General features: G+C 42.4%; 1 protein-coding gene across 1 annotated transcript in view; it reads left to right on the top strand.

Moving 5' to 3' along the window:
• The window catches only part of dachd (dachshund d), a 93,386-nt gene that overhangs the window by 61,902 nt on the left and 4,930 nt on the right, over nucleotides 1–26,554 (top strand). The window contains exons 4-11 of the mRNA XM_071207077.1: nucleotides 5,476–5,647; nucleotides 6,262–6,413; nucleotides 6,563–6,694; nucleotides 7,390–7,416; nucleotides 21,040–21,185; nucleotides 23,366–23,513; nucleotides 24,371–24,514; nucleotides 25,831–25,899. Coding sequence (XP_071063178.1) covers nucleotides 5,476–5,647; nucleotides 6,262–6,413; nucleotides 6,563–6,694; nucleotides 7,390–7,416; nucleotides 21,040–21,185; nucleotides 23,366–23,513; nucleotides 24,371–24,514; nucleotides 25,831–25,899 — 990 coding nt within the window. The remainder of the gene's footprint in view (nucleotides 1–5,475; nucleotides 5,648–6,261; nucleotides 6,414–6,562; nucleotides 6,695–7,389; nucleotides 7,417–21,039; nucleotides 21,186–23,365; nucleotides 23,514–24,370; nucleotides 24,515–25,830; nucleotides 25,900–26,554) is intronic.

Below are 26,554 nucleotides of genomic sequence, written 5' to 3'. Positions count from 1 at the left end.
ATGATTCCTCTGTCTGCTTGGGTGTCACTGTCTGTAGGAGCTTTATTGATTGGGCTTGAATATATTGCACCCGCAGTAGTAACAGCTGCTAGTAATATCTCTCCTCTCCTTCTGCTCACAGCACTATCTGTGCCACAGCTTATAGTGATCAGATGTCGGTGCTCTCGTGCCGATGTTGTGCATTTATCAAGAGTGATGTGTGACAAATGTAAAGTGAGCTTGGTTCCGACCCAAATTAGAGAAGCGAACTGCGTCTGCTAATGTGTCCTGAAGGCCTGGCTGTCCTGGCCGCCCCCAGCCATGTGCATGATTGCGTTAACTAAAGCCACCATTGTCTCCCCCGCTCTGTACGCTCTGTGTTATGAAGCACACGGATGTTGGCATGGGTTGGTAAAGGTCATTTACTGTAATGAGATTTGCCACATGCAAGCATATGGCTTGATTATTGCCCTGTTCGTTAACATTTTCAGCAAAGAGACAAATAGACAGCTAAAACGGGCGAGAGCGGGTGGGGGCGATGGCGAGACGTGTTTAGCATTTTCTCTTCAAAGATGGGAAGAACTTTTTTTTTCACAACAGATCTGTCAGGAAGATGATTGATCTTTCAATTTTCATAAGGAATGCATGCCATTAGAGCCGAGGATTGGAATTATCCTATAAAAGTTGCCTGCTTTATATTTTATACACTTAAAGGACAAACACCTCTGTCTGTCTCCTTGATCATTTCTACCACATGTTACACTCCAGCGGTTTGAGTAGGAAAGCAATTATGTTACCTCATCAAACCAGAAATGTTTTCTTATCATGGCTTCTCTTACATTACATTACATTACATTAGCCATCTTGGCAGGAAATCTTCCCGTACCTGAATCATTGGAAAGTGTTTCTCTTTATCCTGGCATGCAAAACACATTTTGTTCGTTGATGTGAATTAGCTTGCAATGTGTCCAATCATCATGGCTCTTTGAATGTAAAGGATTTTGTTTGCATGTGATTTTATTTTTGGCTGATTCCATTTGTGTGTGTACCTACACACAGTTATCTATATTGTCCGAGCGTGTACCCGTGTGTGTTTTCATGTTTACCTGTCCTTGTTAACGCAAGATGTATTCTTTTGATGTGTCCGTTTGCGTGTGTGTGTGTGTGTGTGTGTGTGTGTGTGTATGTGCATACGTACGTGTAAAGCAGGTATTTAACAAAGGCAAGATGTTTGCTTTATTATCAACATTAACTGCGTAAACACAAAAGGCTTCAAAGTTTCATTCAATGACACTGAGAAGCTGTGGGTGGCTACATCAAAGCTCAATACCTTCCTCTCTCCCCCCATTTTAATGAGAAACAGGACTCACCAGCCTTGACTGAACCTGCCATCTGTGTGTGTCTGTTTTTTTTCCTTCTTGTTTGCGTGTATGTGTGTGTGAAATGTGGAAGCAGTTGCATATGTAACCATGCGCTTGTTTTGTGTAAAGTGGCACCACAATGCCAGACAACGTATTTATAGAGGCTGTGTCTTATGTTTGATCTAACGGCTATATGGCTGCCTCCATCTCACGTGGCCGTGCTTCTGATTTTGGAGGAGATTAATAGTTATAGTAAGATGAATAGCTGATTAGTGCTATGGAAAGACCTCTAAATGTCTTGCGGCATGACAGACACTTTTTCATGAGCCATTCATTTCCTTTTGGGACTGGTGTGCAAATCCATGATACGACCACAACAAAGACTCTCCATGTGTGTGCACCGCCGCCTCACCTTTGTTGGAGAAATACGTACACGACATGGGGGCATTTTACTAGTGCAATTAGGAGGAAAACCAAGATTGTTTTTCTGTGGCGGACTGCATATGCATTGTGCACTCAGTCAGTTCATTTAACTGCTTGACTGGAATGGTCCTGTTCAGTTTGACGGATCAGAAGAGGGAAAAAAAATATCTCAACACCATGAAAACCAAAGGCTTAGCGCTAAGCAAATCAGCCCTTTGTCTTGTTCAATTCAAATCAAAGGATAACCAGGAATGTTTGTTTGACAACAGCATTTACAATGCATTGTTCTGAAGCCCAGAGCCTCCCAAACAAAGACAGATAGGCTTTAAACAAGTCATTTAATTAGCACCGGATCCCCAGCTTTGGCTGCGCCAACCAATTATACATTCCTGAGGCATGTGCAGGTCCTATTTCACAGGAGCGGGAGGCAGATCCTCTCCAGCCCTGTCTCTTACAGTACATCTCTCCCCTTCCATTTAAGAGAAGGTAAATAGCCAAGACAGACAGCTTCATTAGCCGGCGTCTGAAGAGCGCAGGGCCGATTGTCGCTTAAATAGTGCGCTTTTACTGCAGGCCCAGCCGGCGACCTCCGATCAATTACAGCTGACATTATTGTTTGTCTGGAGCTTTTTTCCTGGACAGAGGGAGTAAAAAACGAGATCAAGCCTGAGCTTTGGCTGGAAATGTAATCTTCCCCCTCTCTTTGGTTCTTTCGCTCCACAAACAATAAATCATTCAGTTGAAGAGATAATAAAGTGCCAAGTAGGAGCTAGTTTAATTTTTGTCAGGGGAAATCTGTCCACAACAGAGTTAAGGGTAAGGGGCTGGCTGCTACCTCCGTACCATTTTCAATGACAATGGCTTAGTTCCTTTTTCTTATTTTCCTCCGCAGGGTTACACGTCCACAAAGTCCTGTTTAGATGAAGATTAACTGCTGCACAAATCACTGCAGGTTATCATTTCTGTCAACCAAATAAATTACTGCTCTCTTTTTAATCATTTTAAAGCATTCAACATTCAATCTTTTTTCGGTGTGATGCTTTTAAGTGTCGGACCTACCGTCAGCCGTGCGGTTTGGTTCTGATGTAACAGCTTTTTAATCACGCCGTTACCAAGGGCTGTTTTAATTCATTCCATTCATCCTCCGTGATTCAGATCTTTGCGTATCCATGCGTGAACTCCCGAGCACTGCACGACATAATAGCTGAGCTGTTTATATTGGTATTAAGTGATTTGTAGTTTTAATGATGGTAAATAGGAGTTCACCTTTACAGGTCCCTCAGGCTTACTTCAGGTAAATTACTGCAAATGCATTGTTTATGCCCTTCAGCAGAGGGGGGGGCTTGTGGGAATTCACCTCTCATCAGCTCTAAACTTCTCTATCAGAGATAAACACAAACTGACAAATATGTTTCTAACGGTTTGCCCAATGGAGTATCTACACAATATGTAGGTGATTAATGAGTCTGACTAATGTGTGTTGATTCTGTTTTTCGAAAAGAAGTCCCTGCTTAGTGTTCCAAAGTTCTGCTTTATTTAGCAAGAACAAAACCAAGCCATTTCAAAGGAAGTGCATGGGAACTAAATCAAAAACACTCGTGCAGAAAAGGCAGATTTTGTGAATAACCCAATATCCTCCTCACCTGGCTCTTTTCAGCCACAAATAAAAGGATTTGGTGCACCCTCTTGGTTTGTGGCACATTCCCCTACAGTAGCCTGAATGAGCCTTTCTGGGAGAAACAGCGCTTTAGGATGGGGCGACATGAAAGGGGCTGGACAGGCACTGAAAGCGAGACTAATACCACTTAGCGGGAACAGAGGTCCAGTGTTCCCCCCAGGGCTCTGTCAGGTGGAGACACATCACAGAAATTCATAATGCCATCAAGTACAAGATGTAACAAAACGCAAAGAAGATTGTGATTAACGGTAGCCTTGTATTATATTAGAGGATTTGCCACTTTGTTTTTTGATGTATTTAAATCTGTCCATGTGCATGTAGCAGTGTTTGATTGAATGGGTGTAATGCATCCACCTCAAAGGCAAAATAAGTCTCTTCACTCTGGCCCTTGAGTGGCCTTGAAAGGCTGATAGGTAGCCTAAACCTCCCCATGTTGTCCTACAGTAAGTACCCCCGCAATCAGTCCCTCTGTGGTGTTTTTTAATTGAGCTTAGCCTGCTGAGTGGTAATTGATTCAGTCTGAACTACAGCAGAGGCGCTGATACAAGGTGCTGCTTGGCTTCCGCCTTTCTTTAATCTCCACTGCTTTATATTGTTTGGGAATACTCGCCACTGAGAAACTGCATGCCATCTTTCTTATGGAAATCAATGCTTCTTTTGGATGGAGGGGAATGACAGAGAGGAGTACTTCTCATGTCCTTTCATTTTGAACCAGTGTCCTTCTCTTTGGAGGCGTCGCCATGCAGATCTCCTTGCCCTTTGGCTACTGATGTGTTGTCAGGAAAAAAAGAGTGGAGTTGTTTTGTGGATCAGCTTTCTGTAGTGCAGAATCTTTTTTCCCTCTTTCTTTCACGCTGCTTTCTTTTCTTTTTCACCTTGAACCAGGCTGCCAAGAAAAAGAGAAAAAAGGAGTGAAAAATCAACAGAGAGGCTCAATCAGATCCAATAGTGTCTGTGAGGTTTTCTTTAAAGCATTTGAGGAATAGCATCTGAGTGGCGGAGGAATGAGACCAAACTGTTCCCAGTCACTTTTGATCCTGCCAGTTCAAAGTCCCCATAGAGCAGAGGAGGAGGAAGGGGGGTGCCGTGTTTTTTTCGGGGGGGGGGGGGGGGGAGTACAGACACCTAGCTTTGACCTTCTGTCTGCGCTCGTGTCCTTTGAAAGTTGGCTTGTTTTCATTAAGCCATTCAGAAGCACAGTGCTGGGCCCCCTATGGTATCTTTATAAGACATTCTTTACATTTCGGACTACTAATGCTTTCCATTTTTCCAATTAGGCTTCTATTGCCAGACTGCAATTGAATAATTTAAAACATTTGTAAGACATCTCTGATCTTGTAATGGAATAATTTGTGTGCGCATTAAAAAGAAAGAAATGAAAATCCCATTATTGTACGAGCTGAAAGTGTCTTTACTCTTTTTGGTGGCGCTCTCTCTCTGGTCTGGAATATAGGCTGCTTTAATTAGCCTGAAGTCATTGCCATACTGTGGTCTGACGGTACTTGTTTGTCATTAGCACATTTAACTAGTCATTTGGGTAATGGCTTTCAAGATTGCTTTTGTATTCAGAGATATTTTTTTATATGTAAATATTGAAATAATTTCCATAACGTTCCCTTTTTATTCATCACGGAATAATTGATGCATCTTTATTGCAGTGTAAACTTTGGTCTTTGAATAACTGTGTATATAGTTATCATGCCCGTTTTTCTTTATTATTATTATTATTACAGTAGTATCTATTATTAACATATGTGGTAAAACATTTATGTGTATTATGTTAACATGAAAAGACACCAGAGAAGCGATTAATTTGAATTATTCAATTTTTTTTCCTAATGGATGGCAGTGTAAAGCTTTAGTGTTATTGGACACCATTTTTAAAGGGTATCTCAGTAGTGGGAATTACTGATTGCTGAATTAACAGCGGCAGGTCTTGAGCTGTTTTAGCCAGAGCCTCAGAAGTTTCCCCTGTGGATATCTCACTCATAATATGCATCATTGAGTAACCAACGACCTCTTCATGTGTCTCAGGCCTGGAACTCCCCTTCATGATGATGCCACACCCCCTGATCCCCGTCAACCTGCCCCCAGCCTCTGTCACCATGGCGATGAACCAGATGAACCACCTCAGCACCATTGCCAACATGGCCGCTGCAGCACAGGGCCAGAGCCTACCCTCCAGAATGGTCACCTCCGTAATAAAGGTAACTTTTAAAAAACAGAAAGCAGACACAACTGTTGAACTTGACATAAAGGTCACCTATTATGCAAAATGCACTTTTTCATGTCTTTGATACGTCAACATGTGTCCCCTCTGTGTGAAGAGATTCTAAAAGTTTCAGGAAAAAATATTTGCTCACTTTTTGTCCTGATCCATTTCTATAAAAACCTGTCTGAAAATGAGCTGATCAGATTTTGGCCACTTTATGATGTCATAACGATTTATTGGCTTGTGTAACCATTAGCCAATCAGCAACCAAGGTAACCCCCCCCCCCCACCTTATCACCTGAATCTCCTCCTAGAGCACCATTGTGTTCTTTTTAACCAAATCTCTCTCAGAGGGGCGTGGAGAGGGGCTCCTTATTTTCATCTAAAGTAACAGACAGAGAATCAGCACTTTAGAAACAGGGCTGAAACAGAGGGGATTATGGGTAATGCTGCAATGATCTGTTTGGAGCCAAAGACATATTGTATATATCTGAGACCTATAATATATTGATGAAAAACATTATAATAGGGGACCTTTAAAATGCCTTACTGTTGTGTAACGTGTCAGTATATATTGTATATTTATTTTTGGGGTGTACTTTTCTGGCGCTGCTGGGGTTCCAGGAACGGGTGCCGGACAGTCCCTCCCCTGCTCCTTCCTTAGAAGACCACCGGAGGCCAGGCAGCCACCCGTCGTCCCACCGCAGCAGCAGCGTGTCCAGCTCCCCGGCCCACACGGAAAGCTCCTCAGACAGGATACGTACGTTTGTCACACAGATGAATGGTGAAGAACAAACGCATATTTGACTGCAGAATGCTGTTGTTTCTCTGTGATACCAAGACGAAGTAGAAATACGTCTTGCTGGCGATGTTCCTAACACCTCTGCCGTTTTAACATTCTCTCTCCAGCGATACACCACAATGGCATGTCCATGAACCACGCCCTGCTAGGCCTGTCCCCCAACATCCCGCCTGGGCCTAAAGAGGGAGACCTGGCCCACGACATGAGCCATGAAGCCAAGAGGATGCACAACGAAAAAGGTGAGATGGTTTTATTTAAAAGAGACTTGATAGAGTGGTGTAGGCCACATGATGCACAGCATGGAGTTAAGGATTTTCCAATCCAAAAATGAACTGTGATTTGTGTTGTTTCCTTTTGAAAGCATCAATTTACGTTTTAAGTTAAAGACTTATAATAAGCTTAGTTCCTCCTATTGCATGTTCACAATGTATGAACATGACAGATGTTAGAAGAAACAAGCCACGTTTGTGCTCTACTGGACCCGCACGATAGGAGGAGCCTTATAAAAGAAGTTGTAATTTGGAGAATTAAGTCTTATAAAGACTAATTATAAAGACTAAGGCTCAGCAATTTAAAGAGAGAGGTTTGTAAAATCAGTAGAGGCAGGAGAACACACTGAGCTTACAGTGGGTTCATTTTTCACCAAAGGCAGAACCATTGTTGGTAAAGGTTGCCTCCAAGTGTTTCGAAGATCACGCTCATTTTAACACCAAACAATTACTGAAGAAAGAAATTAGCATTAGCAGGAAACATTATTTTTGTCCGCTATATTTTCGTAGATCTTGAATAAGCCTGTGATTATTGTTGATGTTAGAAATGGGACGGCAGGAGTTGTTTCACCCTCCCGATGTATCCCAGGATTGTGTCAGTATAACAATAAACCCAAACCACTGTAGCCACACACTCACTCAGTTTAATATTTCTTTTCTTACAGTCTACAAATCAAACATGCACTTCAGAGGTAAGCTATACAAATGTAAACATGTGTGGATGTGTGTAAATGTTTGGATGAAATGTTGCACACACTTTACTTGCTGTCAAATCTCTGTTTAAGGAACTCCACAGAAACACAGTGTTAGTAGGTTTTCCTGCTGTAGATAATACACCTTTATAAAAGATTTTATTTCGGTGATATTAGACAACTTCTAAAATGGAAATACATAAGACATCGTTTTTTCACCAGAAAGAAATGTCTGTATAAAATAATGCTCAGATGTGACCTTCCTGTACACCCATTAGTCTAATTGTGTTACTGAAAATCAGATTTGACTTTGTAAATCAAAAGTTTTTGTTATATACCAAATGAATACTGCTATGTTTTACAAATATGTGGGAAATAATGAGCGCCTTATAATGCACTTGACTTGCTGACTTGCTTATTCCTATAATCCTCATTAACTCTGAACTTAAAGGGAAACATATTCAAAACCTCTATCTCATAGTCTAGAGTAAATGTTTTTATTATTAATTGCCGGCATTATTTCAATTTCACCGTGCTTGTAAAGAAAAAAATAGAAAAGAAAAAAGATAGAAATCTACTAAGCGTGGCGGATTAAATACAAAATGAAGCAAATAATAGATTTCCGTATTCTCTGTTGGTTTTGAGCGGGGCGGGGGGGCTGTGCTGGGTGACGAAGGGTGGGGTTGAGGCTGATAATGATATTAAAACCACTGTGGAAATCATTGGGCTGTATGTTCCCTGTTGGCTAGGCTGACGTGAAGATCAGTGCAAGACCTTCACTCACAGGGTGTGAAGCAGTGAATAGTAATAATTAGCAGGATCATGAGCTGAATTTATGGGTCACAAACTGTCTAACTGTCTCTGCACGTGTGTGTGTGTGTGTGTGTGTGTGTGTGTGTGTGTGTGTGTGTGTGTGTGTGTGTGTGTGTGTGTGTGTGTGTGTGTGTGTGTGTGTGTGTGTGTGTGTGTGTGTGTGTGTGTGTGTGTGTGTGTGTGTGTGTGTGTGTGTGCGTCGAGCATACAGAGCACTGCAAACAGAAAAAGGAGATTTAATCAAGTATCCACGTATTAAATTGCCTGAATGTTTCCTCAGTAACAGAAATCTTTCTTCTTAACTGAAGTGCCTCCTCCACACGCTGGTAATCAACACAAATGAACTGTAATTTCGATGCAATATTCCAGCAGAAAGCAAATGACCCAGCAATCCACGACAATTCTAGCGAGTTGACCCACACACATCTGTCCACAAACACGCGCCACATTATCTTTTGAGATTGTCAATTCCTAATATGTCACTGGACTTGATTAGGATTCTGAGCTCTCCAGTGTGTGCACCAGAGGTCTCGGGCTGTGGAAAACATTTTTATAAAATAACCCATTAATGCAGAGGAGTGCAACTAAATTAGTTACCAATTTGCTGAGCATGAATTAATGAAGAGAGCTTCTCCCGGCTCCCACAGTTGTAATTTTCATAATAACCCCAGACCTTTATTTGGCAGGTTGTTTAGTTTTTTCGTTTGAAGGTTTTCATTAGTCTAATGAGGACTGTGCAAGGGCGAGCAGTCAGCACAATTTACATGAGGAAGCTATCATAATAAATGAGGCAATTTGAATAACATGCACAGGTTTATGCAGCGAGATAAGAGAGATTGTAGCAGCCAGATTCAGAGGTAACCAATACATTAGAACAAACTAATAACCAAAGTAATTCCAATAAAAGCTTTAAGTGAAGGGAATAAAATTAATGATAGATATATTGAACTGTAATGATATGATACATGATGCATTAGATTAATAAAATAAATGTGTTCCATTGTTAAAGAGGGGTGAGGCCTCGCCATCCGAAGCTTTGTTTATAGTGAGATTTTTAATTAGGCTTGTTCATCGCATCAGTTTGTTTAGATAAATGAGATAACATTCCAATGGTTTAATGATATCTCTCCACTTGTTTGATCTTTATGATCCGAGCAGAGCATTAAATTAATCTCTTGCAATGCACTCTCTCAGAAGAGAGCAGGGTAGGCGCAGAGGAAGGATGCGGTGCCCCGGCTCATATGGAAGCTATTTAAATAGCCAGACACCTCAGAGACTGCCACTATAATGTCACATCACTCATATCCTATGAACATTCCTATTCTTTTTCATGTCATCTCTGCTGATGAAGGACAAAGGCTGTTTGTTGTTGTCTGAAAAAGACCATTTCAAAAGTTGTGTCACCCAGTGCAAAGTAACCAGATGGTCGTTTTTTTTGGGCTGTTGTTTGAACTTGATTATTTTGTGTCCAAATTTCCCCGAGTAAAAAAAGGGGAGATTAGATGATGTGTGAGAAAAAAGCCTAGTAGAAAGCTAAGTGTTATCTCACATGTGACTAATTGAATTGCTTCAAACAGAAAGTCTGTGGCGAAAGCTTCCGACAAGCCTCTGTCTCGTGAAACAGCAGGTAGCTGACAAACAAGGGGGATATTTGAAAGGTAAAAAAGCCTTTGGCTGTAAACTTACTTTGGACATCAAACACTTGACATCATTTTATTTCCTCAGGGAGAAGGTGTTTGAAACACAAGCCATATGTATGTACGTTGAAGTATAAGACTTTTCTGTAAATACCATGTGGCAGTTTAAGCATTTTGCCAACAACAAATTTCCCCACTTTGCCTCAGCCCTCCCACTGCAGTTAAACATGCCACATCTCTTTTACGCAGAGCTCGAGCGCCTGACAGGAGAGGCAGAGGCAGCTACAGTATGTAAACTGATTCTGTAAACCATATTTTAAAAGCTGGTGATTCACTGGTAATGTGATCTCGGCACTCCGATGGTAAATGTTATATATCCTTGTTGACATAACAGGAGACGCACTCGTAATGTCCTCCCAAGCACAAATGGATGCCTGTGGTGTGTTATGTCACCTCGAGGTGCATCCTTTCATACCTGCTATCAACCCTTGATGCATTGGTGTGACCACAATGGACTAAGCTGATTTGCCACGCCTTTCTTCTTTGTCAGGATGCTGCCTACATGTCCAGTTGCTGCTGCACTATCCGCAGCCCCCGTGTGAATGATGAGCAGGTAGCAGTCACCGTCTATAAGACAGCTGCTTTGGGAAAGGACCTGTGGACATTGATGAGCTCATGTAGAGAGGGGAATATATTTTGAAAAGATGAAAAAGTCATTTCTAGCCTTTGTAGTCTTTGTTCTGCTCCTCCTTTGCATAAGCATTTGCAACGATAAAAAAGGAAGTTAGGGGACTTTGGGTTAGGCGAAAGTCCATTGTGCGCTCTTTGTGGCGTAAATATTTCACCGACATTGATGGTAATCTTCCAACAGTATCATTAAAAGTTAGATATGTTCAGTGTAAGCTCCTTCTCTTCATCTCCCTGACTTTAATGCATCGTGTTTTGTTCAGTGCTCCCGATGTCCTTGGCGTTGCTAGCTTCAAACACATGCTGACTACCTGACTTTCCCTAAGTCAGGAGGCAAGATCATTAGCCATCACAACCCTGAAATGTGACTTGGCAGACAATAATGCTTTATGATCAAACAACTTGTCAGTGCGTCCTGTTGAAATGAAAGAGTGCAAAAAAATAATTCAATAGAGGATCAATCAAATTTCCCCGGCCCATGTGAGAGATTGCTGATGGTGCAGAGAGGGGCTATTCCTCGAGGACATGGGAGTTCATTTGGATATTTGTTCTCCCCCTCATGAATGTTCCATTGCGTGACACCATCTCCTGCTAATCACATTTCACTGGAAAGGGGGGATGCTTTTAGGGACGTTGAAAAGAGAGAGGTTCTTTTTAATCTTTGAAATGCCTCAAAAGTGACAGAATGCTTTCTCCTGCCAAGACGTGAGCCTCGGATGGGGAGATAAATATGCTGTGGTCAGCTAAGTGTATCTAGTGAGCAGAGAGGCAAATTTAATAATGCATTATCATTCACTGGCGAAGGTGAAATCTCCCTGTCCATCAGAAGGCTGAGGCCTGTTTCATGTTACCCTTCACTGGAAATGAACAAGTGCTTTACTCAGCCATACCAGAGATGCACAGTAGGCACCGGTGCTCTACTATATATGCTGCTCTGGACTGTCAGGAGAACAGGTCTGTTATCACAGCAATCATCTCCCGCTCTTGACTGGAGACATTAATGATCACAGTCCTTATTCCTGATAAAACAGTTTTGAACAATAACCTTCTTTTTCCCTTTTTGTTGTTGTTGTGTTCTCGCTCTCTGTGAACACAAGGTGCGTTTTACATATCTGAGCATCTGCCATTATGCAGATTACGGGATCATATTTACCCGAATGCCCTTGGACAACAGCATTAAACAATTATGAAGATTATGTACAATGCCGAGAATTTGCGATTCAAAACAATTCGTATCTTCGCAGTGGCGGACAGATAAGGTTGACCCTGAATATGTATTTCTGTACTTTTGGAGACATTCTGCTGGGTTGTTTGTATAATTTGATATTTACATGTAAACAGTAATTAAGCGATGCTACCGACATGCCAGGGCCAGGCTCTGCCAAGGTAAACACCGGCCCTAGTAGTTTGCCACAGTCCATCATGTTTACAGACTTGCGGAGCAGAGTGCTGTTTGTGTGCTCTTGCTTGGCAAAGCCCATAAAACACCACCAATTGGATGCCGAGTGTTGAACACAGTCACTCTTATCGCCTGGCAGTCTGCTCGCTGACTTGAGGACATTGTGAGTCAAACCTTTAAATTTTCACTCTGCGATAATTACGCCGCTATACTTGAGCTTTTATATCCTTTCACTGAGAAAGTAAATCATTCCTAATAAAGAGAGGAAGAAAAGGGGGCGGAGGGAAAAGTGCTTGAGGACTAATTCTCTTCACTCCCTCCCTCTCTGCTCTCTATTCTGCTTTTTGAAAGCCTTTCTCTGAGTATTCCAGTCACCTTGACTTTGCAGCTGCAGCCTTATAGTCTGTTGCTTATCCTGCCTAACCCCAGCCTGTCAATTAGGTGTTTAAAAAGTAATCTCTTTAACTGGAAATACCATGCCAGCTTTCTTCCGTTGTAAATGAAGTGTTATTAATTCACACAGCGCAAAGCCAGTGTTATGAATAATGTTATCAAAACAGATTTCCACACGTTTAACACGTCGCTCCTATTAAAACCCCTTAAGTATTTTTATAACTGTGAAACCAGGACTGCTAATGGATTTGCATCCATGTTTGAGCTTCTGCAGCAGGCAGCCATCGAGCAGGGGCTCCTAAGCCAGGCCTTTTAAAGTTTACATTTCCGCGTTCCTCTTTTGTTCTTTCATCTTCATTTAAAAGCAGCTCAGTATATCCAGTCTGGATTAGTGCCAGACTTCGTCGAAGCTCGTTCAGTAGCGAGAGAACAGCATAGCCTCTCCCTAAGGATTGCAATGCTAGGCAATGACACCAATGTGTCTCCCTGCCCCCCCCCCCCTCCAAAACCCAGCATCTAGCAGCAGGCTATCTGGCCAACCACGCCAAGCTAATTCTTGTTCCATTAAAACCTAGTGATTACGGGGGATTTCCTCTGGTTGTTTGTTTGAATGCTTAATTATCAATATGTAATTGGCATGTGTATTGTGATGTTGGGTGCATATTCGGTGGCATATTTTACTGGAATGCACTTTGCTATCGGGTAGAAACAGGACTCCCCAGTTACTGTCTAAGTTAAGCTGCATGAGAAGTTGCTCTAATGAATTAATAAATGCTAAACAAAGGAGAACTAAACAAAGAGTGGGAAATAAATGGCTTGATGATTAGTGGGTCAGAGAGATTAGTGGGGTATACAGTACAAATGATCCCCTTCTGAAATAGGAATGATTCCGGCAAAACACCCAATCAATAGTTGAGGCCAATTTAATCTCTGGGATTCTTCTGTCAATAAACGGACCCAGTCATCGGAGGTCAATATGCAAAGGCAATCTAAACACCTCAAAGCGCCTCACCATAATGTCCTTCTTTGAGTATTATCTCCCCGACAGTTTGGGCCCGTAGTCAATATGTGAATTACAGAAATCTATTCAAGTCTACCTGGCTGTCATTTTCTTTTCCTGAGCTACAAGTTGATTTTAGCTCCTCTACCCTGAGCCTGCCGGTTGGACTAAAAGCTATCTAAGGTCACGGATTAAACGCCGTGACCTCTAACCTTTAGCCACCTTGCCCCCGTCCCGTTTCGACTGTTCCAACTGCGATCGCCCCTCTACAAAATGCCATTTTGTCTCCACTACTTTAAGAGCTCATTTGATAGTGTGCGCCGGCAGAAACAAAAGTCCTGTATGCTTTTATGCAGTCATCACAGTCAGCCAAGCCTGTAATGCTCAGAGGTCTGATAATGACATAGCCCCTACATTTATTACATGGAGGAGAGGAGAGAGGGAAAACGCTGACTTTGAACAAATGAACACTCTGACCTTTATGCAATAAATATGACACGGGCCGCATAAAAAGACAAGATATCTTCCTCCTGAATGGAAGTCAACACAGATTCGGCTCCCTTGCCTCTTTCTCTCTCCGTTTCCATTTCTCTCTCTCTCTTGCTGTTTCCCTCGCTCTTTTTCCGGCTAACAGTTACACAAATGATGACATCGATTTGAATTGTTTGCACCGTGATGTTGCGATCTATGAACCACAATTTGCAGTTCGTATCATTCTCTGCTCTGGCAGTGTTCTACATAATGTACATGCATGGCAGATTAGTATGGACAATCATCCGTCAGAAGTCTAATCTCCATGCATGATTAGATTCCTTTAATTTAATCATTAGCGGGTGTTTTCTCAGTAATGAAAGCAATAGAAGAAATGTGCTTTATTCACGCCAGAAAGAGACAGTTTAAACTGAGGGAATCAACCTTTATCTCAGTCTTTGTAATCTCGCTGTGATCCCAATTGAGCATCGCGATTGTCTCCTTTTGTCACCTCAGACCGCCTCTCCGACAGTAAAGGATTTATGGTTATTTCCTCCGTGCAGCCTGTCCATCTGTGGCTCTGTCTTCATGTGGCCTTGAGAATACGATTCAATTTATTAAGGCAAAGCAATGGACTCATTACTTTAAAAAGGTGGCAAGAGAGGGAGTGAGAGAGCGGGAAAAGTGACACACTGAATTGGTTATTAATAGAAAGGCACAGCCATAGGGCAGTTGAAATTTAATGACACCCTACAAGAAAATACGAGGGTGTCACTCTCCAAAAAGTCATGCTAAATGTCAACATTTTAAGGTCCCGGCGCTAATTTTATGCCTGTGCACAGTAATGTTTTGGAGAGCATTTAGGAAACACGGCCCAGTGGCCAGCCTGATTATCCCGCTCACCTTCTCTCCTCTCTCCAAATGGGTTTGTGCAGCAAGCGATTTCATCTCTAAGTGAAGGGAACATTAGGGAGGGGAGAAAGTGAGAGCGATAGAGGAAAACACGCGGTTTGATTTTCATGCTGTGATAAGAGAGTGGGAGCCAAATGTTACCTGTTAATCTAGCCCAAACCGGCCGGGGCTCTTGACTTTGTCCCCCAGCAGGGATGGGGCAAACACTCATTTTCCTCTCTCCGTGATGAAAAGGAAATTAGCTTAAATGTGATGAGGGCACATTAGTGTGTGTGCCGTGCATGTGTGTAGTGAGTGTGTTTGAGGGCTTTTTGTTTGCATACATCTGCTTGCGTGTGTTTCTTTCTTCACGGTGTATACAGGACATCACACACACATACGCACAACATATGCATGTGATAGTCATTCTAAAGGAATTTGCCTTGTATGGATTCATCACACACACATTCTCACAGTATGTCCTAGGGCTGAACGATATACCGTGTCATGGCGATAACCGCGATATGCGCATGCGCGATATTCACACCGCAGGGACGTGCGGTTTTATTCTTTTTTTTTTAAATGCTAACGCGCTTTAGCACAGAATTCAAAATAAAGATACCCTTATTACTTATCGAAACTGCACATACAATATATCCGATTAAAGCTGAGACTACACAGATTATTTAAGTATACAGTATCTAAGCGATCCGATCTCGCGACAGGGGAAGCAAACACAGACCGTGAGTTCGAATGACTCAGTGATGATACTATACCTAAATAATCTGTGGAACCTCAGCTTTAATCGGATATCTTGTATGTGCAGCTACGATAAGTAATAAGGGTACTTTTACCTTGAGTTCTGTGCCAAAGTCTGTTAGCATTTTTCGGTCAGGGGTCATTTAGATGCTTCTTATGAGACTTGTGTTTTGTTTTGTTAAAAATTGTTTGTATCGTCAGTTAGCTGAGATTATTCCCGTTAATCTGGTATAACACATTAATAGGTTCTTAAATATTAAGATCCCCTGAGACACAGTGTCGTGAATAAAAAAAAAGTAAAGTACCCGCCGGAACCTTGGGGCTTAACAGGTTTAAAAAAACGCAATATATATCGCAGGGGACAAAAAACCGCAATGTCAGTTTTTTTCAATATCGTGCAGCCCAAGTATGTCCTATAGGTACTTCAATCTAACCCTCACCTAGTTGCATTATGTACTATTAAGTACACATTTTCTGTCAAGATGCTGAGAATAAATTATTTGTAACCTTTGGAAACCTGCTTCTACAAGTGTATATAATTTAAAAACAAGATACACAAAATAATATCAACATTTATTAAGAAAAAGACCATGACATCAGTGACGTGCACAGGTACGGGCTAATGTTGCCCGGGCAACAGCCCGTTTGCCATTTTTGTCCGACCTGCCACTCTGGAGCATGCTCTGGAGAGAGCGAGAGTTTTTTTTGTTTTCTATTGTGACCGAATCAACATGATAAGCCCACAATTAGTATTGTAGCGTCTCACTGCGATAAAAACACAACTTGTCAGCGCTTTCATCTGCCTCCAGTCACGTGACTTTGTTTACAATCTGACAGCTGGAAGCAAAGGCAAGCCCTCCGAGTCCGGCCTCATATGGCTATGGTGATCACACCAAATGGCGTTAGAGTATAGGGGACAAACCAGGGGACTTTACTTCCTCTTGACACCGTTGGTTATTTACAGTACAACAACAAAAAAACTAAATATAGCCTATTTGTTGTTATTGTGCTTCGGTCTTTCTGTGTCTTTTCACCTGTTCCGTGAACTCCCTCAACGGGGCCGCTCACTCTCTTTTCTCGATTGCCCTCTCTCAGAGAACACTTCACTGTCCCGCTTCGTTGTAGGATTTCTGCCATGTCTCTACTTTAGTTTGACCATCTCTGTTATTAGGTTATGGAATTCTAAATAAATAAGTAATGAAATACCTTACCGTTACTACGCTCATAAAGAATTATAAGAATAATGCGTATTGAACTGGTTTCATTAATTCGTGATTTTATTTAAGGTATTTAGTTAGAAGCCCTATTTTATCAGCAGCCATGTCTGCCGAGCAGTTACAATGGTCAAACTACATTAAAACAGAATTGTCTCCATTTTTCTTTAATAGTTACTAACATTAGATATTTTAATCAGATGTGGACCACAACAAATGTGCCTGAATAACACATTTAGCAGTTGGACATGAAAGTCAACTGATTGTCACTTGCAATGACAGTGTTGTGCTTTTATTACATTACATGTCATTTGTTAGACACTTTTATCCAATCCAAACTGACATTCAGTACTGTGGACAATCCCCACAGGAGCCATTTGGGGTGAAGTGTCACCAGGGAAACAACGACATGCTGACTGCAGTGGGACTTTTGTATTGTATTGTAGCCTTTATTTAACCAGGTGAAAATCCCATTGAGATCAACAATCTCTTTTTCAAGGGAGACCTGCAGCAGACTTGAACTTCCTATCCCCGGATTCGAAGTCCAGCACACTACCCACTGAGCCACAGCCACCCCATTTTATATCATGAACCTTTTACATTAAAAACAAGGGGGGGGGGGGGGGCTTTTTCCAGTTTAGAGCAATAGCCCATCCAGATGTCTGTGCACGTCCCTGCATGACATACTCTAAGAGCTCTTGTTTAAATCTGTTTAGAGCTGAAGGTTTCTTGCCTCAGACACCCTTCAGAGTGCACACATCATTTGGAAGATAAGCTGGGCTCATGTTTTTTTAAAGTGCTCAAATTGCATGCAACTACTTTTTGCCCAGCTCTGCATCACTGCATTTGTACCAGAAGACAGATATTTCCCTTGACAAGATTTCTCCAAATCCGGCGCTTTAAGTGCAGGTGGAATAATGCTGTGTTAGCTGCTAATGGCTGTCCGAGAGGTCATAACTACTCCATTTGAAGGAGGCTGGGTTCTCCGCAGCCCTGGCAGGTCAAATCAAATGTAATTGTGCAGTGAAAAGCAGTGCCTTGCTTTGTGTTGGCTGTGCTGACAACCTCCAGGTTTAGCATTCAGTTATCCTGCTGGGAGGAACACAGGTTTGCAAGGACAAAGGCTTCACCTGTCAATATATCACACTGACTGGCCAGCCAAATGTACCTCTGCTCTCCCTCCTCTCTCTCCTATCTCTCTTCCTCTCTGTCAGTCTTTCATTCTCTGCACACCCATTCTATTCCAGCCTCCTCTTCCTCCACCTATCTATCCATCCATCCATCTTCTGTCTTCAGCCATCTATCTCTCCTTCCTGGCATCCTTCTCGTCCTGCTTCTCTCTCTTTGTGTGTCTTTCTGTATCTTCCACTCCTCTCGCTCACACTGGCTCCGTGTGAGGACTCAGCTGAAATGTCCGCAGGGACCCAGTTTCAAACACAGGAACCAGAAACATATGGCACATTTTCAACTCCCAAGGTCAATTACAGCTATTTATCCAGAGATTGCAGCTACATTTCCCAAGGTTTCTTCTAGATTTACCACAGATTGCAATGTGTGTCTGTCACATTTTAAATCAGGCCAGCTTCCTCTGCTTCTCCCCGCTCCCCGTGACTTTCCGTCAAATATTTCAAAGGCTTTCAAGTGGGTTTTAGACATGTTTTATCTCTGTTTATCATGTGCCCCATCTTTTTTTTGCCTCAGCTTTGCTAGGTCCAAGTGCCGCCTGCAACACAAATCTAATAACATGTAAATTGGAGATAAGCCCAGATCCCTCCAAGTGATATTTTTTACATTCATAGTTTGTCAAGTCAATTCCTGGGCCCCTGTTTTAGCAGCACAACACATGAGGAGTGAGAAAATTAACTGGATAGGTGATTCATCATTGCTAGCACACTGTCAAGGACTCCCTCTGCAGCTATCGAGAGCAGGGTGGAGGCGGAGGATGGCGAGAGAAGGGGGGCGTTGTTTTAAATTATGGCATTTCATTCAGAATGCATTGTATTTACAGCGTCCCATTTTTATTTGTGGCTCCTATTATCCGCCGAAACAGTTGTGCATGAAATGTTATTTGTGACAGGGGTGACCTGCGAGTGTTTTTCCACACCGTATTTCATAGTCGGGGGCCTTAACTGTACCTTTAGCGTACGGTAAGCACAAGAGGCTGTCACAGCTGCTGTTGGCAGCCTTGCTAGTGGAGAAATATCACCTGGAAACAGAGTACTCCATTCCGCCAGCCCCCATCACTCCAACGCCTGTCGCTGTAATTAAGTTGAAGTCAATGATTGTGGAGCAATGGTGAGAAATAAACATGCAAACACACGCCAGCATTCGCAGCCAGGCACAGAGAAAAAGAGGGGGGGGGGGAAATAACATTAGAAGCAAAGAAAGCACAGATCTAAAATCGTGTTCCACTGGAATTTACATTTGAGTTTCATTAAGCCAGTTTTGATGATATTGATTAAATGAGTCACTTATTAGCCTCCCGTTTCCTTGTTTTTTTTTAACCGCCTGTATTTATGCACAGCTCCTGGTGGAAATGTTATCTGACAAGGGGTGCTGTACTGTCGTTGGAGTCTGTCGAACAAAACACGCTGTTTGCTTTTCCCAGAGCATGACAGGTTGTTTCCCCTGCAACAAAGCCATCAAGTATTCTGTGTGATCCAACATTGTGTTGGAGGGGAGGCCTGCTGAGTGGGAAGCCGGAGTTTGTTAAAGCAATGATTTATGATTAATGCCAACACTAAATAAGGGACAAAGTGCCTACAGTACAAATCAATTACAAAGCTACAACAGCAGACCTTTCCCCGAGGTCTACTAACGTCTCTAGTTGTTATGCTGATTTTATTGGAGGTGGGTGAAGCATGCTTATAATACATGCACTACATCTATATCAACCTGAGCTGGAGCCAACTGTAATGCTTTTGATCTTTGATTAGGTCTTTTATTGAGATAAAATGGGACTTTCATGTTGTGCCACTGTATAAGGAGAGTGCATTTTATATTTCCGCCCACCTCAAAACGCAGACAGTCCTGCACCAAACAAAACAAATCACCACAAGAATGGCTTCTTAAAAGTAGGCAATTCATTATTTTTATGAAGTCAAATTATAAACACATTTTAATCCATTAGGCAACCATCCATTCTAATTAATCAACAGGAGTGAACTCCATCTGAAAAAGGAGAAAGGTTGTTTACTCTCTCCACGGACCAGCGGTGCATATTTCACCGTCTTTCCCCTCTCAGAGAAATAGAAAAAAATCCTTCTTCAAATTGCAAACCTAAACTGTGAATCCTAACACTCGACTTTTGGCGCGGAGATGTTTCCAGGGCCTTTGCAGATGCTTGAAATAATCTCCAATGTTTCTGCTCAATCTGCTCTGAGGATGGGTGAAATAAATACTTTAAACTAATTAATGTAAGACCAGCTGTTCCCAGCACTTGGCTAGCGTTGGTGAATATTGATGGGAGGGAGAGGCAGGGCTGTTCAGCTCCACTCTCTGTTTGTACAAGATTCAGCCTGCCACATAAACAGATATGAATACTGGATGAGAGCAGAGAGGTCCTTTGCACAACACAGCCAGGGTTCCACATTACAAATAAAAGTTTTTTCCCCCCTTTTCATTAAATTAACAATCAAACAGCTGATGGTGCAGACTTCCTGCGGAGTCCTGTTTAGTCGGTACGTGCTTAATAGACTGGCTCTCTGCAAGATGGTAACACTTGGCTTGATAAAAGCTCACTGGACAAAAACATGTGTCAGATCTGATGGGGAAACAAACGGCGGTGTCTGACATACTGTTTTAGTTTGACCAGGCTGTATCTGTGTCTGCCTCCCGCCTTCTCTCCCTCCCCTCTCCTGCTCCTCTCCCCTCCTCTGAGGCCTGGTGGAGAGGCTGGACAGCAGATGGCAGGGCCCTACCCCTCTGCCGGTGATGAATGGAGGATGATGTCATCTTAGGTTTTGACAGGCACCCGTGCGTGCACACACAAAGGAAGCCCGAGCCTCTGGGGTCGAACTGCGGGCCTGCTTCTGATTTTGGAATCCACATGACATATCTTAAATGGGGGGGAAGCTGGATTTATGTCCTGGTAGATATTGTTTAACCCCACGCGCGGGCCTTGTGAAGAAGCAATACAAAGGAATCTCCAAGGGGACTAGTCAGACCACTATATTTCTGAGAGGAACGCAGGGATTGGCTGCAGCAGATCAATATCCACCAGTCACTGCTCTGGTCAATTCAAGTCAGGGTCAATATGTGTCAGCATCGCCAAAAACGGCTCACTTATTCCACCACCTAGTTAGTTGAATTGTCTGTGAATTATGAATCAAGTTCCAATGTTCTTGTTTTTCTTTGCAGAGGACAACCCGATGTGCACCCCGACAGCGAGAGAAAGCTACGAGAGGTTGTCATTTGCTGGACAGGCCCTTCCTCCGGGCTTCCCCTCACCCTTTCTCTTCCCAGACGGCTTGTCGTCAATAGAGACGCTCCTCACCAACATACAGGTATTGTCCAGTGATGGTTGTGATCTCATAACAATACAGCTTTAGAAGGTGTTGACACGACTTTCAGCAACTTCTGATGGTTTATACAGTAAATGATCTCGGCACTGTATTTAAAAACGTATTTGGCAGAGGTACAGTACATGTTGTCAGTCTCAAGGAAAAGCCTGACAATATTCCCAAACAATAATTGATTCAAGCTGCGATGAGTAAATTGTACATGTGATCGGGGCGTTTTGGAATTCTGATGTCAGTTGTTTCCTATTGAACATGGACACAATCCCTGTAATATGTCTTTGTTGCAACTTCCCCTTGAGGGCGCCAAAGTGAAATATCATTTCAAAACATCCCCTTAACGTAACTATCTGCGCAATGTTTCCAAACATCTTTGATTTTGGACCTTGGAGTCTTAACTCGAGAACTAAGCAGCGGTTTACCTTGACAATTGAGCAAACTCCATCTACTACTACTGTGAAAAGAAACAGGGTGAAATTATTTCAAAGCTCCTAAGAAATCTAGCGATACAATGCCGATCTATTATGTCGTGAAGGCTTCAGGACTAAATCAGTAAAAAGCACTTCCTTTATCTCCAAACATAAAACTAAGCAAGTGTTTTTAACAGCAATAGTTTTTCAACAATTCAAGGATTTCCATTCTAGAAGATGTTAGTAAAAGTCATTGCCAATTTAAAATGTTTCGTCAAAAAGGTGGACGTGATCCACATCGTCCTTCAAGTAACATCAGGACTACAAAAACACTGGACTGTAAATCTGCATACCTTAACAATACCCGTCTACTCAAGAGTGCTATTTAGGCTGCGGCTCCATCCCCCTCAGTCAGAAAGATGAATGTGTTGCCTTGTGTCTGAGTGTAATGATGTGTGTACACTGCTGCCCTTCTCCTTGCACTCGTACCGCTGGCTTCCGAGTCCTTCTTCTCCTTTGACTCTGTGTAGTAATTAGAGAGTCACAAGTAAAGCCGTCGCGGGCTCCCAACACTCCACTAAGTCATCTTTGATAATGATCCTCGCCTTGGATATTTATATACAAATCAACAAAATGAAACCAAGCAGAAAATTAAGATAAAGCAACTTGCAGTAAATTGGGGTCAGAAGAATCAACAATTAGTAAGATATAGCCCAGTGCATTCGATGTGATTGCACGTGGATGGGGAATATTTGTGAGGAAAATGGCCGAGCAGCTTTTTCTCACCAGAACGCAGTCTCGCAACTTTCAATTTAGGAATGTCAGGAGTATATTTGGAATGGCAGTCATGTAATTGACACATGATGAGATACTTGTCATTCATATTATTCATTCCTGGTGGGCTGTGTGAGGAGCTTGGAAATGTGCTACAGGGACTAATGTATATCAATACCAATCCACTTACAATTGTCAGCTGTGTAGAAAATGGGAAGAGAAGTATAGTTTAGGAACATAAAGATGTACAGATCCAATCCAGAGTAAAGATTCTGACCTTTCCCATAAACCTTTAACGCTATACTTAGCAGAGTGGAGCTCTGACCAATAGGTGAGCTCCATCTTAAGCGTTAGTGTCTATCAAGCGTCTGTCTGGTTCGGTTCAGTTCACCTACAAATGTATTGTCTATCTACACATGTATCTAATATTCCAATTACTTGTATAAAGACTCTCCTTGCACTATTCTATTTTATTTGGATTAACTATGTTGTCTGTTTTATTATGTTGCACCATTAGAGGAGCCTGTGACCTAAGATTCTCATTGACATATCTCCACTGTAGCAATGTACACATGACAATAAAAGCCTTGAATCTTGGATTGCACAGCTCTGTCCAAAAAGTGTCAGACATTCCCAGTGCTCTCAAATCATCCAAAAAATAGTTATTCCAAAACGTTGGGAGATCTAAGCTCATGTTCCTAGATCTTGTGGGAGTTGTGTTGCAGCTAAGAGGTACACACATCTTCACTAGGACCATCAAAGGTGGCAATGCGCCTGAACGCCATCATGTAGCAGCAGTCGGTTGTAGTCCCTGAGTTCTGCCTCACCACTGAGGGCAGTGTGAGAAGCTGCTGTGACACACTGTCCATGGGGTTCGCTGGTACTTCCTCTTGAAGCTCTTACATAGCCCACATCACTCTCTCTTTCCCTTACCTATATCTGTGTGTACATATTGTGTATAAACGTGTGTGTGTGTGTGTGCAGGGCCTGCTCAAAGTGGCCATTGACAACGCGCGGGCTCAGGAGAAGCAGGTGCAGCTGGAGAAGACGGAGCTGAAGATGGAGCTGTTCAGAGAGAGGGAGCTCAGGGAGACTCTGGAGAAGCAGCTCGCCATGGAGCAGAAGAACAGAGGTACTGCCTGACGACTACACACACACACTCTCAGCCATGTGTGTGTGTGTGTGTGTGTGTGTGTGTGTGTGTGTGTGTGTGTGTGTGTGTGTGTGTGTGTGTGTGTGTGTGTGTGTGTGTGTGTGTGTGTGTGTGTGTGTGTGTGTGTGTGTGTGTGTGTGTGTGTGTGTGTGTGTGTGTGTGTGTAAATGTGTGTGTTCTCCCAGCAGTTCACAGGTGTATGCTCATGTAGATGTGATGGCTCCTGAATGTACACCCCCCGCTCCTGCATGTATGCTTAATGTTTCTTATTGCAACAGTGACACGATCGACTGCGTTTCTTTGGTCACACACACACACACACACACACACACACACACACACACACACACACACACACACACACACACACACACACACACACACACACACACACGGACACGCTGTGATCTGCTTAGCGCCGCTTTCCCTGCTCTTAGTCAGTTGACATAATTGGTAATACACATTCATTTAGAACAATTCTCTCAGTCTCATGTTAAATGCATCAGCTTCTCATGCTAACTGTGTCGTTTATGTTTAATGAGAGAAATTCATGAAAAATATCCCAATACATTTTTCAATTTGCTTTAATTCCCTCCAGCAGTTTGTTAAGTCGCAGTCGGTATTTTCTTTTATTAAGGAGGATCTTTATGTATTATCAAATATTTAGCTTTAATTGATTTCCCTTTTTTCTATTATAGTGTGCTAGTTTCTTTTAAATGTGGTTATTATCTTCTCCTGCTAGATGGCTGCAGTAATCAGATTTCTGTCCAAAAAAAAGGCTACGCTCATTTGCCCTACAGCTCATTTATTGTCACTGTGGACTTTCTCCTTCGCAGCAATCATTCAGAAGCGTCTGAAGAAGGAGAAGAAGGCCAAGAGGAAACTCCAAGAAGCTCTGGAGTATGAGTCCAAGAGGAGAGAGCAGGTGGAGCAGAGCATGAAGCAGCCGTCGCCCTCCGACAGCATGCGCTCCCTCAACGGTCAGAACTTCCACAGTGAGACACAATCCTAAGCATTTCACTTTCACACACCAACAGGGTGACAGTGGGCCAACATAAGAGGAGACATGACAATCCGTCAGTTCAAAATGTGACTTTTCAGGACATACAAGTCACCTGAAGCAAATATTGTGACGTCATACTGTAGATGACTCTATAATACTTGATTATAGAAATGCTAATAAGCCAACTCGCATGCTTACTGTTATCTTATCATGAGCCTTAAATGAAAAGCTGTTGTGAGTGCTGTATCTTATCTCAAGTGCACATTTTCATCAGGAAGATCCAGATAGCGGAAAATAGTGCGTGAAATTGGTCTTAAATTAAATTCCGAGCGGCTTTATAAAAAGTCTTAACTGCAACTTGCCTTGAGCTGTAAGAGCCCTGTGTTCATCCCTGCTTTCCATTCTCATAACGCTTCGTTATATAAATAGTGTGTCTTGATAATTCCGTTGTGAAATGTCTAACTATAAAGAAAAAGAGAAGCTGATTGTAGTTCTTTAAAAGCCCACGGTGACATCTTCAAATGCCTTGTTTTTACTTCTTAATATCCATATCCTAAGAATGCTATAAAAAGTGTCAAAATAAGTGGAACGGATGCTCCAAAAAGAATTTAAACAATCAATCATCCACAAACTTGCAGATTAATAATTGTCGAATGCTGTAATGCATACTTGACAGTTTAATTATTAATAGAGATATAAAGTTACTACCAAATATCCAAGCATTAAAGTTAAGAAGAGTATTTTTCATTATTTTGATCTGACAGGAGTTACTACTCGGTTGCAAAGTGAGGCATTACAAAACACGATGAGCTCATCACACATGATTTATTGTCAGAGTTTAAACTACCCAGTGCGTCAGAAAAAATAGTTTAAATACGACAAAGAGTAATGGGATCATTTGTATGCAAACTTTTTCATTTATATCGGTCAAATCATTTTTAGGGATTGTTTAACTTGAGATTTGTGGCCGGCAGCAGTTCACAATACAATGTTAAAAGACCAGTTGCAAAAGTGCTAGTCCAATTTACCCTTTGACATATTGATGGACTTAACAATCACTTGAATGCAGGGTTAGATGTTAATGTTCCAAAGTGTTAAATGAAGGATTTGAGCTCCTTTTCCTCCACGAGTGTTAAGCGTAGTTCCTCCCGTGCACACATGGAGGTAGATGCGATGGAGAGATATAGCTTGAAGGCTCGGTCTCTTGTTTTGAATGAGCGATGCTGTGAAGCCGGCGTTGTGATGGCTTGATGTCACGGATGTTTAACGGCGGCGATCCCTCTCTCCTCGCAGACTCTCTGACCCCTGAGATGGAGAGTGACCGCAGCAGTGGAAGAACAGATGCTGAAAGGACAATACAAGGTACAGGGGCTCAGATGAGACAATAAATCTCTCTCTCTTCCTCTGGCTCTCACTCTTGCTCTCTTTTTCTCTCCCCCCCACCCCTCGCTTCCTCTCTCGCTCCCCCTCACACACACACCGCTTCACTTTATGAACATTAGTGTTTCTGTGCCTGCTGTTCAGGCATACAGCTCGCCATCTGGGCCACAGCACTAGGTCAAGATCATTGGTTTTTCTGCTGAAATAATATTGTTTTTAACTTGACTTTTAGTGGCTTTGGTGAAGCTTTCTCAGATCTTTGTTGGAACCCCGTACAACGCAGTAGATAAAATAGTCTCAGCGAGAATGTCGCAGAGAAAGACAGAAGTGTTTTGTTTACAGCTCAGGAAGCATTAATGAGTCATAAAACCACAAAAAGCAGTGGAATCCCCCCTTTGATAGTAATAAACGGGGCAAATCAATCCATTTTATGAATAAGCCTTGTACATTTTTAATGGTTTGTTTGTTTGTTAGCCTTGGGGGTGCAGTATGTGTTTGGGGAAGGGCGCGCTCGTGATAACCTCTGTAGACTGTCTGCTATCTGTGTTTACCCAGATACAAGACACCTTGCAGAGGTTGAATATCCTCATTATTACTCGGACGTCTCCCTTTAATACGCCTCGGCTGCGTGTGCTCA

The sequence above is a fragment of the Pseudochaenichthys georgianus genome, chromosome 21 (genome assembly GCF_902827115.2).
Source record: "Pseudochaenichthys georgianus chromosome 21, fPseGeo1.2, whole genome shotgun sequence".
Classification (NCBI taxonomy): domain Eukaryota; kingdom Metazoa; phylum Chordata; class Actinopteri; order Perciformes; family Channichthyidae; genus Pseudochaenichthys; species Pseudochaenichthys georgianus.
The sequence above is the reverse complement of the archived record's forward strand: the minus strand, read 5'-3'. Positions and strand labels throughout refer to the sequence as shown.